This window comes from Nuphar pumila, chromosome 3, assembly GCF_984573655.1.
Source record: "Nuphar pumila chromosome 3, dmNupPumi1.hap1.1, whole genome shotgun sequence".
Lineage (NCBI taxonomy): Eukaryota > Viridiplantae > Streptophyta > Magnoliopsida > Nymphaeales > Nymphaeaceae > Nuphar > Nuphar pumila.
In genome coordinates, this window is record NC_143251.1 from 15,936,075 (window position 1) to 15,949,623 (window position 13,549).

Here is a 13,549-nt window from a genome sequence, read left to right on the forward strand (position 1 = left end):
ATACTCTTTGCCTTGTCTCTTTTTACCCAGATGGACAATCTTGGAAGTAAACCCTGGTGAGGCTTACTATCAGAAACCTACTGTGATAAATCCAACTTTCTAAATTTATCATGTCAATAAAATGTTCAAGGTCTTAGCAGGCCATCATATAAAAGAGAAAGGGAATCTTGAAACCTTAGACTAGTTTACGGCTTGATATTCAAAAATGCTTGAACATAATTCGTACCACTCTTTCATTAAAGCCATTAGTTTAGGTCATCTTCAAAAAACCAGGTCCTCATATAGAGTAATTATAATTGTCATTTGTTTGCTTCAATGAACTAGTAGGGGTCTGCTCAAACCCAGCTTGTCTATTCCCATCCCCCCCCCCCCCCCCCCCCACACACACACACACACACACAAAATAAAAATAAAAATCAGGGCACAATTTCAATTGATCCCACTGCCTTCTGTTAATAATCGAATCCAACTAATGCATAGATCCCAGCAAGACAGATGGCTTGATCTTTAGATTGTACATCAGGAAGTTGCACACCCTGGAAACAGTCCCTCAGAAATCATCTTCCCTCCTCGATTGAAGCACATTAAATGCTCTTGGAATTATGATCATGGGAAAAAAACAACATCCATACCCCAACTACAATTGATAACAGGAGGAACACCCCAGCAGTTAAAACATTCGAAGTAAGAAACTTCGATAAAATGTGGCTTCTCCCTTCGGGTTGGACTTTGTTCTCTCCTTTGGACTTGTCAGAAATTGACTTTGAATCGCCAAGAACTACATTCCAGAAAGATTTGGCCATTGAGACAGTTGCAGCGGTCTCTGGTTCCAAAATTTTGGTATCTGATAGAACATCAATAGACATCAGCTCTTTGCACCGTTCTTTAATATCCTGAAAGCATAATAAAGGCTTCAGAAAAATGCACAGTCAACAAAACCATTCACCCAAAAAGCTATGTAATATATAGAAATTTATTTGAAAGTTTTTCATTTAAAATAACACATTGGATACTGTTTCTTTGAATACTTATATTGGATACTTGCACTCCCACGTCATTGTGTAGCTAACTAGGACAGCCTTTCACATTTTTTATTGGATATTCTGCAAATATGTAGTAGACATGAAAGGAAAATCAGATCATGCACATTTATTCTACAAGTTCATAGATTAGATGGACAGATTTTTGTAGTTAGATTGATGTTGTGCTCCATCAATGAAGCATCAGATCCTACTTGAACTCATGTTTCCTCCTCCTAGTGAGAAAAATTACATTTTGAGCCAGAATAGAACCCAAAATTCAAGTTCATCATGTCGCCAGTTCTAACATGCCTCAAAGACACGTGGACATGAGGATGTGCGGATTCGATGCACAAGTTCAAATTTTTTTGAAAAAACAGGACACGAGGACATGGATTTTTTTATTTTTTTAATCAATAAAAAACTAATATTTTGATACTTTAATTTAAAAATAGGTTTTTATTGAAAATAATACTTAAAATCATTAAATAATATTAAGTTATTAACAGTACATGTCAGTGCCTGTGTCCACATGGCATATCGTGTCATGTGGAAAACAACACCAAAATGGCATGTCCCTGTTACATAGGTTCCAACTGCCCAAAAGGTACAAGCCTGTCCAAGAGCAACAGTAAATTGCAGAAACAGTAACCCAAGAGCCCAAGTAAATCGAAGGCCAACCGCAGACTGGAAAAATACATAGTATGTATATCCTGACCAAGAGTACACTGAAATAGGGGACAATGCTATATAATGAATACAAGTCCCGAAAACTAAGCAACATAAGATGTTTTGATAACGTTACCAGTTGACTAGTAAGTAATTTGAGAAGGGACAAAAGTGATATAAAGTTTCCACCAGTGACTGAGGAAAGTAAAAGCACTCAAATTTGATGGTATAAATCAGAGTTACCGGAAGCTTCTTAGGTAGGTGGGAAGCTCGCTTCCCGGAAACTCGTTTCGGAAGCACGATACTCCTCGCTTCTGAAACTTCATGGGAATCTCTATTCCCCCACGCTTCTTCTATGCTTCTCACACACATGGTCTATGCTTCCAATATGCTTTTCTCACGTTTCTTTTCATGTTTTTCATGTATTTTCTCTCACGCTTTCACTCGCTTTTCATGTACTTTCTTTAAATTAGTAATCATTTTTGTTAGATTTTAACAAAAATTTAACTCTTTTACTGAAAAATCATGAAATATAAGAATGATCAATTTTATTTTAGTTTTTATTTGTTTCTTGTTCGATTCCTATTCAATTACCATATTGCTTCATTTTTTTAAATATTTTTCTTTTAAATTGATACTTCGCTTCCCGCTACGTATACATTTTAAAATGCTTCGCTTCTCGCTTCCGCTTCCCGTATCGTTTCCTGCTTCCGCTTCCTAATTTGGCAACCTTGGTATAAATGATAAGTAAATGTCAACATTTCAATGAAAATTTGACTTCCAATAAGTGTGGTTACTCTACACCTTTCAAACAAGAAAAAGCGACAGCTAAGAATGCAGTATGAATCATAATAAGAGGATGGCACAAAGCCTTGAAAAAATATACACGCCAAATAAGATCTTGCAAGGAATTCTAAGGATGCAGTAGCTCAACCCATATAATTCCAGCGGACACCCTTGTAAAAATTAAAGCGGCACCAAGAACCAGAAATATTTAGAAACAATATTTGGGAGAATAAATGTGTCCATGAAAACTAGAGAAACAAATATGGGTATCAATCGTAGACAGAAAAAGTGAATTATGAATCTTGTGAACATAACATTGATATCCAGCAGAGTTCTGAATTTACCTGATAAATAATGAGAAAGGTTTTAAAGACAAAAACTAGGGGTTTTATAGTCTAAGGACAGCCATACCTCAAATGTCTCTAGTGGCTGCAGATAGTCACAAACAAAAATACCATCCAACCAGGGAATGAGAACCCTTCGAGGAAAAGCAAGACTAAAGGGCTTCCTGTTTTCAAAAGCAAGGAAATAGGAAAGCAAGTTAGCAAGTGTGCCATGAATCAATCAACTTGAAATTCTCTGTGGGGAGAACTAGAACAATCAGCACTGAAATGCTAAAGTGGCTTGCAAAACCTAACATATAGTATAAGAGAGACTAGTTAACCCTGCCAAACTTTTGAATCCACCACCATTAACACTTCATTGAAAACAAAATAACATCTATTTCATAAAATGACTGGATTTTTGCATGATATTTGACCATCAAATTTTCAGTCATAATTAATATATCCACCTTAGTTTTTATACCTTTCAAATGAACCCCAAAATTTTTGTTACGTTAAGCAGATAAGCCAGTTTTTTTACCACTAGTAACTCAAAATTGAGTTAATATTGATTTTGAAAGTAATATTATCATATTGCCCTCATAACAATTTCTATACATCTTTCCTCCTTCATTCTTAATTCTGAACTTGTTATTTTATTTTTTAAATAATAGCAGGGTGGTGTTCTCTCTATAGAGCAACATTTTTAGTGGTTAACTTTTTAATTCAGAGTTGCCAGTTGAGGAAGCGGGAGTAGGAAGCAATCCAAGAAGCAAAAGCGGGAAGCAAGACACTTCTAAGATTTTAGAAGGCGGCAAGAGCAGAACGACTTGAAAGTGAATCGGGAATCGTCTTGAAAGCGAACCAGGATTAGAAGGAAAAACGAAGAGGGAAGCGACCTAGGATTTGAGTAGGAAGCGAAAGGAAAAAGAATAGGAATCGAAAGGGAAGTGACAATGTAATTATATTGTTCTTAATTTACCAAAATATAATGAGTAGATAACATTAAAGCTGATCTATTAATCTCAAAACTGAATCATATATGCAAGTGCAACCATTTAACAAATACATCCTATTGCAAGCATTTAATAAATAATACATCAAGAAAAGATTAAAAAAGGTTAATTGCTATCAGCATCCAAATTCTCAAATAATAGAACATTAAATCAGCTTAGAGAACAATTATTATACACTATAAACACAGTACACACTGTCAAATTTGCTGGATTTTATCTCAAAATGCAGAAAAATAACAAAAGGAAAAGAAAAGGATCCATACAACTAAGTGTTATTTACGATCTAATATGACAACATAATCAGAGCACAAGCAGAGCTAAGAAAGAAGGAGTGGATCAGTACCTGGCATGAACTAGACCAACCATTTTAGCCAAATTAGACAAACAGAAAAACAAAAAAACAGAACAATGCTGATAGAGAGAGAGTGAGCGAGAGAGACCGACAAAGAGAAAGAGCGAGCAAGAGACAAAGTGACAGACAAAGAGAGAGTGAGCGAGACTCGAAGCGAGAGAGAGTGAGACACACAAAGAGCGAGAGACGGACATAGAGAGGGAGAGAGAGAGAGAGGAAGAGAGAGGGGGAGAGTGTGATAGACGAAGAGAGGGTGTGAGAGAGAGAGAGAATCTTAAGACACCCATGGAGGTCACCAGAGGTCGCCGGAGAGGAGGGAGCGAGCGAGAGAGAGGGTAGGGTTTGGGAGTCGAAAACTCGGGACTTGCACATTTGATATTTCCCCCCTCTGACATGAACCCTCTAACTTAATCGTTTTGGGTATTGGAAAAGTCAAAAAACTTTGGTGGATAATTTAGTTAGTTTCAAGCTGGTCATTTAGTCATGATCCATAGTGTTGCTATTTTCCAACTTGTCAGATTTTGTATTATCTTTGGAACAGTTGTTTTCCAGCAATATATCACATAGGAAACTATGAAAGCATCAAGGAGGAGAAATGTGCTCTAGTGAAAAAAGCATTCTACTATAACACCAGGATAATACTAACAGAAACCAAACCTTAATTCATTGGAAAGAAGCGGGTGTACTGGCTTTGCAATTGAAGTATAATCAGCATTTATGTCATTGTCACTAGGATCCACATGCATCATCTGCTCTGCCTCATCACTAATAATGTCAAGTCTACTTCTCAAACTGGTGATAATATCAGCCTAAATAGAAGCATGATATATTAGCAAAGAATGATGGAAACACACATATTTAGTTCATTCTTATTAGAATACGAGAACCAAATTCCATAACATATGAAAACAAATATCTTGTCAACTGATTTTAGTAATGCAATGCTTTTAATTCAGACTCGCTTGAAGTCATTCCATCATTTTTGCTAGCAAAAATGTAGGTCTGACACCACGACTGAAAGTTGGAGAAAATTCTCAACCATATAGAGTTAGATAAGGCTCTCAATCATATAAGACGCAATAGCAACCAAGGGTTACAGATAGAGTTTTAGGATATATAGAAAATTAGATGCATACTATCCTTTTTTTTTTGAACAAAAAATCTCAATCCATCAAACTTACGGTCCATCTCACAGCTATACAAAGGAGATTTAAATCTCACAAGTCACAACTCTATACAGTATCTTCTTGACATTTTGACTTTTATTCTTGCTGAATTATTACTACCAGACTATTCTGAATGAATCTTGAACCCTTAGATCTAGAAACATCTAACAATAACAAAAGCAGATGCACATTTTTTTTTACAACACAATAGATTAACTCCTATGTTGTGTAATGCCTATTGGAATTCTCATGCCTTCCATGTTATGCTATAATTACTAGATCATCGTAAAAAAGGAAGCCAAAAGAAATTGTAGATATTGTGCTCAAGAGCAGCTTTGGGAAACATTTGTCAAGTAGTTGACGATTACTATACTGCTGATTAGGGTGCTCAGAATGGTAGATAGTGAAGATAAAACCAGCCATGGGTTGTCTCTATGAGACCATGGACAAAGCAAATGTGACCATTAAAATAATTAGAAAGAAAAAAAGAAGATATGCATGCCTATATGGTGCATGAAAGATGAGAGGTGAATTGGGCAACTTCACCATCCTCTTCATAACACAGCTTATTACTTGAATAATGCATCGAGATATGTTCCATAGTTCAGGCTTAATAGAGAGGTCAATAAGAGAATATTGGATTGCATTGAGAGGTTAGCCCCTGACTATGAGGTGCATGATGCTATTCATAGAGAACTGGAGATATATGACAATGCTCTCTATGATATGGAAAGACATGGTGCGATAAGGAACTGTAGCACAATGCATCCAAGTAATTTAAATCATTATGTAAATTTCAATTTAAATTTCTTTCTTTGCTTATAGTGTTATGTTGTTTCATATTAACTGCTTACTGCTTACTAACTTTTTTCTTTATGCCTCCAATACATTTGGGAGCATTCCTTCCAACTTGAAGACCTTTGTTGTTCATATTCTGCCCCAGTGAACAAAATTAGAATGTATTTGAACAAATACACAAAGAGAAGGAACCACTTGGAACACAAAAAGCTCATTGACCTCATATTTGTTTGATACAACCTATAGCTAAGAGGGAAGTATTATTCAATTTATTTAACATTTTTTTATACACATGTATATATATGCTTTTAAGAATATGATACCAAAAAATGACTAATTAGTATATCATTTTTGCAAGCAACCAGAAATAGTTATCAGCACAAAAGCATAATAAACAATTTAACCCCATTAATTTGAATAACTTTGATGGTACTAGATGAAGGGGTTCAAGAAGAGCCTAGCATGCTGACTGAAAAAGATGTGCAGTGGATCAATTTGGAAGGAATGACAATATTCAACAAGGAGAATGCATATATGGGAATGATATCAATGAAAAGGAAAGAGATAAAGATGAAAAAGATGATAATAATAATTGACATCATCCTTTTTTTAATTTTGAAAAACTTGATTGTAAAACATTAAGTCTTGAACACTTTGATTTTTGTATTTTCTTATTTAACTTACATTATTTTATGGTCTTGTGACTAATTAGTTTGTTTTTCTTTATTTGACACTTAGAGTATTGGATAATTTGCATTTTTGGGGCTAGTCATAAATTTCACTAATAGCTTATTATCTTGAGGCCTAGGTGTTCGATATTTTGTGGTTGATTGTTATTTGTTATGTGACATTTTGGACTTCTTATTTGTTATGTGGCATTGTTGCCTACATTGTCAATTTTTTTGGAATTTTCTTTTGTTTGAATTTCTTAAGAAAACTTTTATAATTTTTAAGGTGCGTTCTAATATGATACTACTTTTGAAGTTTCCAAGACAAGTTACGATATGAATTTTACAACCTTGGCTTAAAGGGAAAAACCATAATAGGTGGGTCATGGACACCTCATCTTTGAAATGAAGGGAAAACAGCTGGCAAGATAAATCCCCTTTTCTTCAAGTTGCACACAGAGTTAACCCTATCAAGTGATACCACGAAAATAAACGGGCACGTGGTGGACCCAGGCCCCAACAGAAATTCTTTAGGGAACTAGTCCATACCTGGTTCGGTTAAAGAAAGATAAAAGGAGGCTACTGAAAACTAACCACAATTCTCAAAACTCCAAGAAACACGATCTGTCTCCTCACCCAAAGTTTCCTGCATAGTCCGGGTCTTAGAATTAATCAACTACACCCAAGTTTTATCCTTCGTACAAAGACCCCATTACCACTTTGGCAGAAAGGCCACGTTCACTAGGCTAAACCTCCTAATACCGACGTCACCCCGTCTTGGGGCGGTGAACAAATTCCGATGAACTAGGTTAACTCCCTTATTATGGCCTGGACCAACCCACATGAAGGAATGTAAAATCTTGGAGATTCTATTCTCAGTTTTCCAAGGAATTCTGAAAATGGACATTGAGAAACATAGATGGTTGCAAGCACACGCTTCACCATAGTGACACAACCAACCAAAGAGAGATATTTGCTGGTACATCCTTGCAGCTTTTTGTGGATCTTATCTTCTACTAATGCCCAATGAGCTTCTCTAGAGCACCCCTTAACCAATGCACCTAATATTTCTGTTCAAATTAGGTATCTAAAGTCTGAAAATAAGGCTAAATTTTTCAAATCTTCATAATTAGCTTCATAAAAAAAAAAGGAAAATCAAACAGATCTGTACTATCAAGATCATCAAAAAGGAAAAAGGGAAAAAAACTTCAAGTAAACTATTAAAAAAGAGCCAATTATCAATCCAAAAATGTTGATAAGCCTAGTTCAAATAGTAGGAAAAGAAACAAATTGGCCAATCATCTACCTTTATATCAGATATAGCTTGTGAAATGGGCTCTTTAGGGCATAAATAAGTAGACACACTAACTGTCCCAGAAAAGACTAGAAGGCCAGCAACCTCGCTTCCACTGCATGCTTTAGCAAAAACCACAATGCATTAACATCTTATGAAGCAAATGGAGTAACTAAACCATTTGGAATTCTTAACATACCTTCAATATGGGCACCACTCATAAATGGTAAAAGCAACTCAACTTCATGCACACTATCTGATTTACATGGCTGATCATTACGTACCTACAGTTTTGTAAAACAAAAAAAAATAATGTTTCATGAAAAAAGGATGACCTGTACAAATGAAAAGGGAGAGAGTGAAATACTGAGATAGATACTATTGATATGAAAGGAACTCTCAACATTTTCTCCTCTTTGTCAGGGTGTTTTATTTAATGCCCATAAACTATAAAATTAATGACAAACAAGGACACTGCATTTTTTCATTTTCATTAGCTATTCCACAACAGTATAAACCTAAGTTTCATGCCACATTAATGAAAATTATTTTTACATGGTTCCATACATCAAAAAGTTCTTTCCCTTTGCCCACAAGGGCTCCAGTCATCTGGTAGGGACAACTTGTGAACCCTCACAAGTTCGAAACCCACAGGGAGCACCCCTCGCTGCAATGTCGAAGCTGGTTGTACTCCCTTGTGGGCAGGGGGGACCTCAAGGGTTTTATCAACCAGAGGCCTGCCAATGTGCGGCCGGTGAAAGGGAGGGCTCCCTTGACCTAGCCAAAAAATAATAATTATGTATGGTTCCATAACGGGCGCATTAGATTATTCCTTGTGCTTGTGGGTTCTGAGTAAAACAGTTAGTGAGAGGGGTTTTCAACAACTGATGGTTGGCATCCAGTTTCTGGAGACTGGTTTTTTGTTTTCATATCCCAGCCAAGGTTTCAAAAGGCAAGATGCAGAGGAAGAGCAGTTTGGCGGCTTGGCCTTCCAAAGCAAGCTGGTCTGATGGTATCCCACAAGGTGCTGTGAGGTAAAACTGCAAATGAATCGAGCAGAAAAATAATTGAAGATAAAGAAGTGAAGAACATGAATTGCTATGAAATCAAGTAAAAAATCAACAGAGAAAAACATCACAATTGATTTGACACTCATGTCCTTAAAAATTAGGGATGTCGATGGCATGGGTTTGGGTCAGATGACCAATTGACCTGAACCCATTTAGTTGGGCTTGGTGAAAAAGATGGCAAAACAAACATGTACTAGATTTGGATCCAACAGAATCTGCATATTCAAATGGATTTTGGAAGTTCCGGTTATTATTTTTATAATCAGATTCTGATTCAGTTGGAGTGATTCTATACTCAACTGAGTCCAAATCTGACTCCAATTACGGCACATCCAAATAGTCAGATTTGGTAAAACCCACATGTAAATTGAATCAGACCTGTTTACTCCCTATTAAGAATAGAAGCTACATAGAAAGTAATATAACCAGAAAATGAAGACAATAAACATGCTTGATAAATGCAATTACATGATAATAAATAATTATAGTGATCAAACCAATATCAATCACAATGTACATTGACTTTGAAGAAAAAAAGTGATGGTAATTGATATAAAATAAATGTGTATAAAGAATACTACTCTTTTCTCTCAAAAAAAACATGTAAGAATCCACACGCCACATCTTGGTATTTAAGATTTTCTTGGTTTAAAGGGGATGAAGCATTAGCCGATTTTTCTCCCTAAATGCTTATATCCTACTGAGGAGGAAAACCCCTCATCTAAATGTTAGCACTCCCCTTTGCAAAAAATAGATAAACAAATACAAACATTAGATGAAAGGGGATACTTATCATAAATAAACAAATAAAAAGATCAAAATAGAAGATGCTACTAATGAGGGACTTCAATATCGGCTAAAAGAGCAAGCAACTTGTTCCTATATGGACATTCTGGCAACAATCAGTGGAGAAATACAGAGTTTTATCTCATAAGCAGGGACTCTAGTTTAAGTCATTAAAAACTAAACCCAAGTTCATATGGAGTTAGGATTCTCAAATTCTCTAAAGAGGATCAAACAACATTTGCATGTACAACAAACCAAGAAAGTTGGGAAAAGTGTCATAATACTTATAGGCCCTGACTCCTGAAATGGAAAGATAAAAAGAATCCAAACTACCCTCATATACAACATAAAGTAAGAGAATCACAACAAACTTGCTTGCATAAAAGAAGAGAAAAAGGACAAGAATACTCATACATGCACACACATATATTCTGTGCTTTACAGGTTTTATTTTTAAAAATAAGAAATGACAAAATATCAAAAATAAATTAAATATATTTCTAAAATGTACTTTTGTAATACTAGCACAATGTTTTCTCAAATATATCTTTTCAAAAACTTATTTTTCAACTATTTCAATTTTTTCTTCAAATAGTGTGCAGAATTTCTTGTGAAAAAACATTTTTTTAAATTCTTCCAAGAGAAACCCTTGTCAACGTTACAAAAAGAATAATATTGGTGACTATATACATACACATACATACATGCAGATATATGCGTGCAGTACAAAAGTAAGCAAACATTTTCATGCTCCTCAAGCTCTATCTTAGGCTTGGATGTCTCTCATGTTTGACATTTATGTGAAGATTACATTTAGAATACTGTACATTACACAAGTACCTGTAATATCACAAACAATCAACAAATGGCTAAAATCAAATTAACTGTTGGAGTCTATTTCTCACAACTCACTTCATATAGCTTTTATATCTCCTTTCAGTAATTTTTTCCCTTTTTACTTTACTGCAAACATCAAATTAAAAAAATGTAAAGAAAGCTCACCAGATTTCCATCAACTACTGCCTGGGCATCTTTCAATACTTTCGCATGGTGAGTAATTCCTTTACAGATAGTGTCTTTCAAAATATTTGGTTTCAATGCATCTTTGTAGAATAATGGTAGCCTGAAGGAGAAACAGAGAGAGGGAGAGTTAAAAAGGACCACATAATAACAAAAAAAAACTAGAAAATCTTGAGTGTCTAACTGCATAATGCCTTTTTAGTTTGTTGTGATGTGTCATATTGAATTTATTGATTAATTGCCTTAAAAGAAAAAAAAGAATATCTAGATAGCCAAAAGACGTAGAGGTATATGACTTACCTTATTTCAAAATTGTAAATACATCTAAAAGTTTGAAGGGCAGACCATATCTTTCCCGTCTTAAAGTCACAGGGATGTAAACTAGTTGATGCAAAATTCGAACTCAATATGCAATTGCGACATGACCACCTGTCCAAACCTCTAATTAGGAAGGAAACAGAAAGAAAAACATAAATAGGAAAGGACAATTTTGACAGATCTTGAGGAACATTGAGCCCTTGATGAGAACTGACACTAGCACTTACAGACACCAAAAAGTCCAGACTCCAGATAGAAATAGCAGTTCCCTAGCAATGTTAGTAAATCTAAAAAAGAAGTGGCTTTGCACATGCTGCATCAACTTACTGCCAACTTGGTTGATGGTAATCAATGTCTTTCACTCACTTTAGCCAAATCATGCAACAATAAAAATAGGCAAACAGTATAAAGCAACAGGTATTATAATTAGAAATTAGAAGCATCTTAAATTATGACCTGGTTTTTGAAGATGGTGCTCTACTGTTAAAATATGTGTACTCGTACACATATATGTTGAAATATAATCCTTAAATGTACATGTATATATTTATATATATATATAAAGATACATATACATATATATATATATATGTATACGTATCTCTATTTATATATATACATATATATAAATATATATTTTATCTTCCTAAAATACCCTCAAGGGTATTCTTGTAATTTATCATTTTACGCATATTCCAATTGGAATATGCATTGTAATATTTCCTTTAATTTAATGTTTTTTTTATTTTTTATTTTTCGTTTTCATTCCACATTGGGGGCCTCCCAATAGAGACGTTGGGAGCCCCCAAGGTGGTCCCTTTTGTGCTTATAAATAGGGGCTTGCCCCCTTTGTATTCTTCACTCCTTGGAGGAGCTTATGCTCCATTGTATAGGGTTTTTACCCTCTTCTTCTTATTTTTTCAATAATATTCAACTTATGACTTTAAGTCATATTTACCCCTTTTATGGGTTTATGTATTAGCAGATGATGTGCTTGTGTTGTTCCCTTGAGTGGGTATATTCGCACTTAATGTGCATGTGTATGGGTTCATTATAAAACCTAAAGTATTTAAAGCCACTTTCTAACATGGTATCAGAGCCCGGTTACGATGGGATTGTCTCTTGGCGCAACGGAAAGCGTGGTGCTCAAGAAATGGTGAAGTATTCATTGTTCCTCTCTTTTTTAAAAAAAGTTTTCGGTATGTATCTCTTTTCTTAACATATTATGCATTATGAAACTATTTTTTCATGCACATTTAGTGTTTTTGATAGTTGAATCATTTCCTTTCACATTTCGCGTGTTCGTATATTTTAAAATATCTACTTTTAAATTTGGTAAACTTGTTTATTGTTCGAATATATAATTCTTGGCTATATATTTATCGATTCCTCATCACATATAATAGTAATTTATGTTGTTAAAATTGTCTTCAATTATGTGGGATTTATGATGTTTACATAAGTATTTTATGATTGACCTATAAATTAACTTTTAAAAATTATATATGATGTCTTGATTAATGATCTTTGTTTAAAACTCTTTTCTCTCATATAAAGTCTAATTTATTTTGAGTTCCTCTCTTGTTTATGGATTTTAGTGCATGTTTTTTGAAAATCTTGATATAATTCTTGTATAAGAATCTCTCACATCTAAATCTTTGTTATGAATCCTAAGTAGTTCTTGTTAATGATAAGTATTTATGAGAACTCCTAAAGATATTTCAATGTTTTTGGTTTATTTAAAGGATTTTTGAGAAATTGTTTGTGATAAATAGGTTGTTCGAACCATTGTAAAAGATCTTTTAAAAGAATTTCCCACACTATATAGAATGCATAGTGTATCTATTGCATCCTTTGGTATAAAAGATTTCATTTATTTTTTTATTTTTCTTCTAATGATGCAACTTTATAAACGTATTTGTTTGTATTTTTCACATAAGGTTTCAAAAACCTCTTAATTGTATCTCTAAGGATGCCTACATTGGCCATAATATGGTCTTCTTTGTCTTAAATTGCATTAAAGCTTGAGAGCCTCAAGCATTTGCATCTTTTATGAAATACATGCATTATTGCATGTTTGATATTATTACGCTTTTTTCGTATTTTGTTCAAGTGTTGTGAGAGTGTCTTTGTACACTTCTTTTATAAAGTATTCATGCTTGTATGCGTATTGTCTATTCATAGACATTTTCACATGGTACTATCGTTTCAATAAAGAGATGTTTTTATTGCCTTCTTTAGGGCTTGTGTTTGTCTTTTTAATG

At 34.4% G+C, this 13,549-nt stretch overlaps 1 protein-coding gene across 2 annotated transcripts in view; it reads right to left on the reverse strand.

Annotated features, from left to right (window-relative positions):
* Positions 1–408: 408 nt before the first annotated feature.
* The window catches only part of LOC149842118 (oxidoreductase, zinc-binding dehydrogenase family protein), a 59,189-nt gene continuing 46,048 nt past the window's right edge, over positions 409–13,549 (reverse strand). For both annotated transcript variants that reach the window (XM_089998918.1, XM_089998919.1), the window contains 7 exons: positions 11,268–11,396; positions 10,950–11,070; positions 8,291–8,375; positions 8,104–8,213; positions 4,823–4,974; positions 2,886–2,982; positions 409–893 (listed from right to left, as the gene is read on the reverse strand). In XM_089998918.1, coding sequence (XP_089855044.1) covers positions 585–893; positions 2,886–2,982; positions 4,823–4,974; positions 8,104–8,213; positions 8,291–8,375; positions 10,950–11,070; positions 11,268–11,396 — 1,003 coding nt within the window. In that variant the 3' untranslated portion in view covers positions 409–584. The remainder of the gene's footprint in view (positions 894–2,885; positions 2,983–4,822; positions 4,975–8,103; positions 8,214–8,290; positions 8,376–10,949; positions 11,071–11,267; positions 11,397–13,549) is intronic.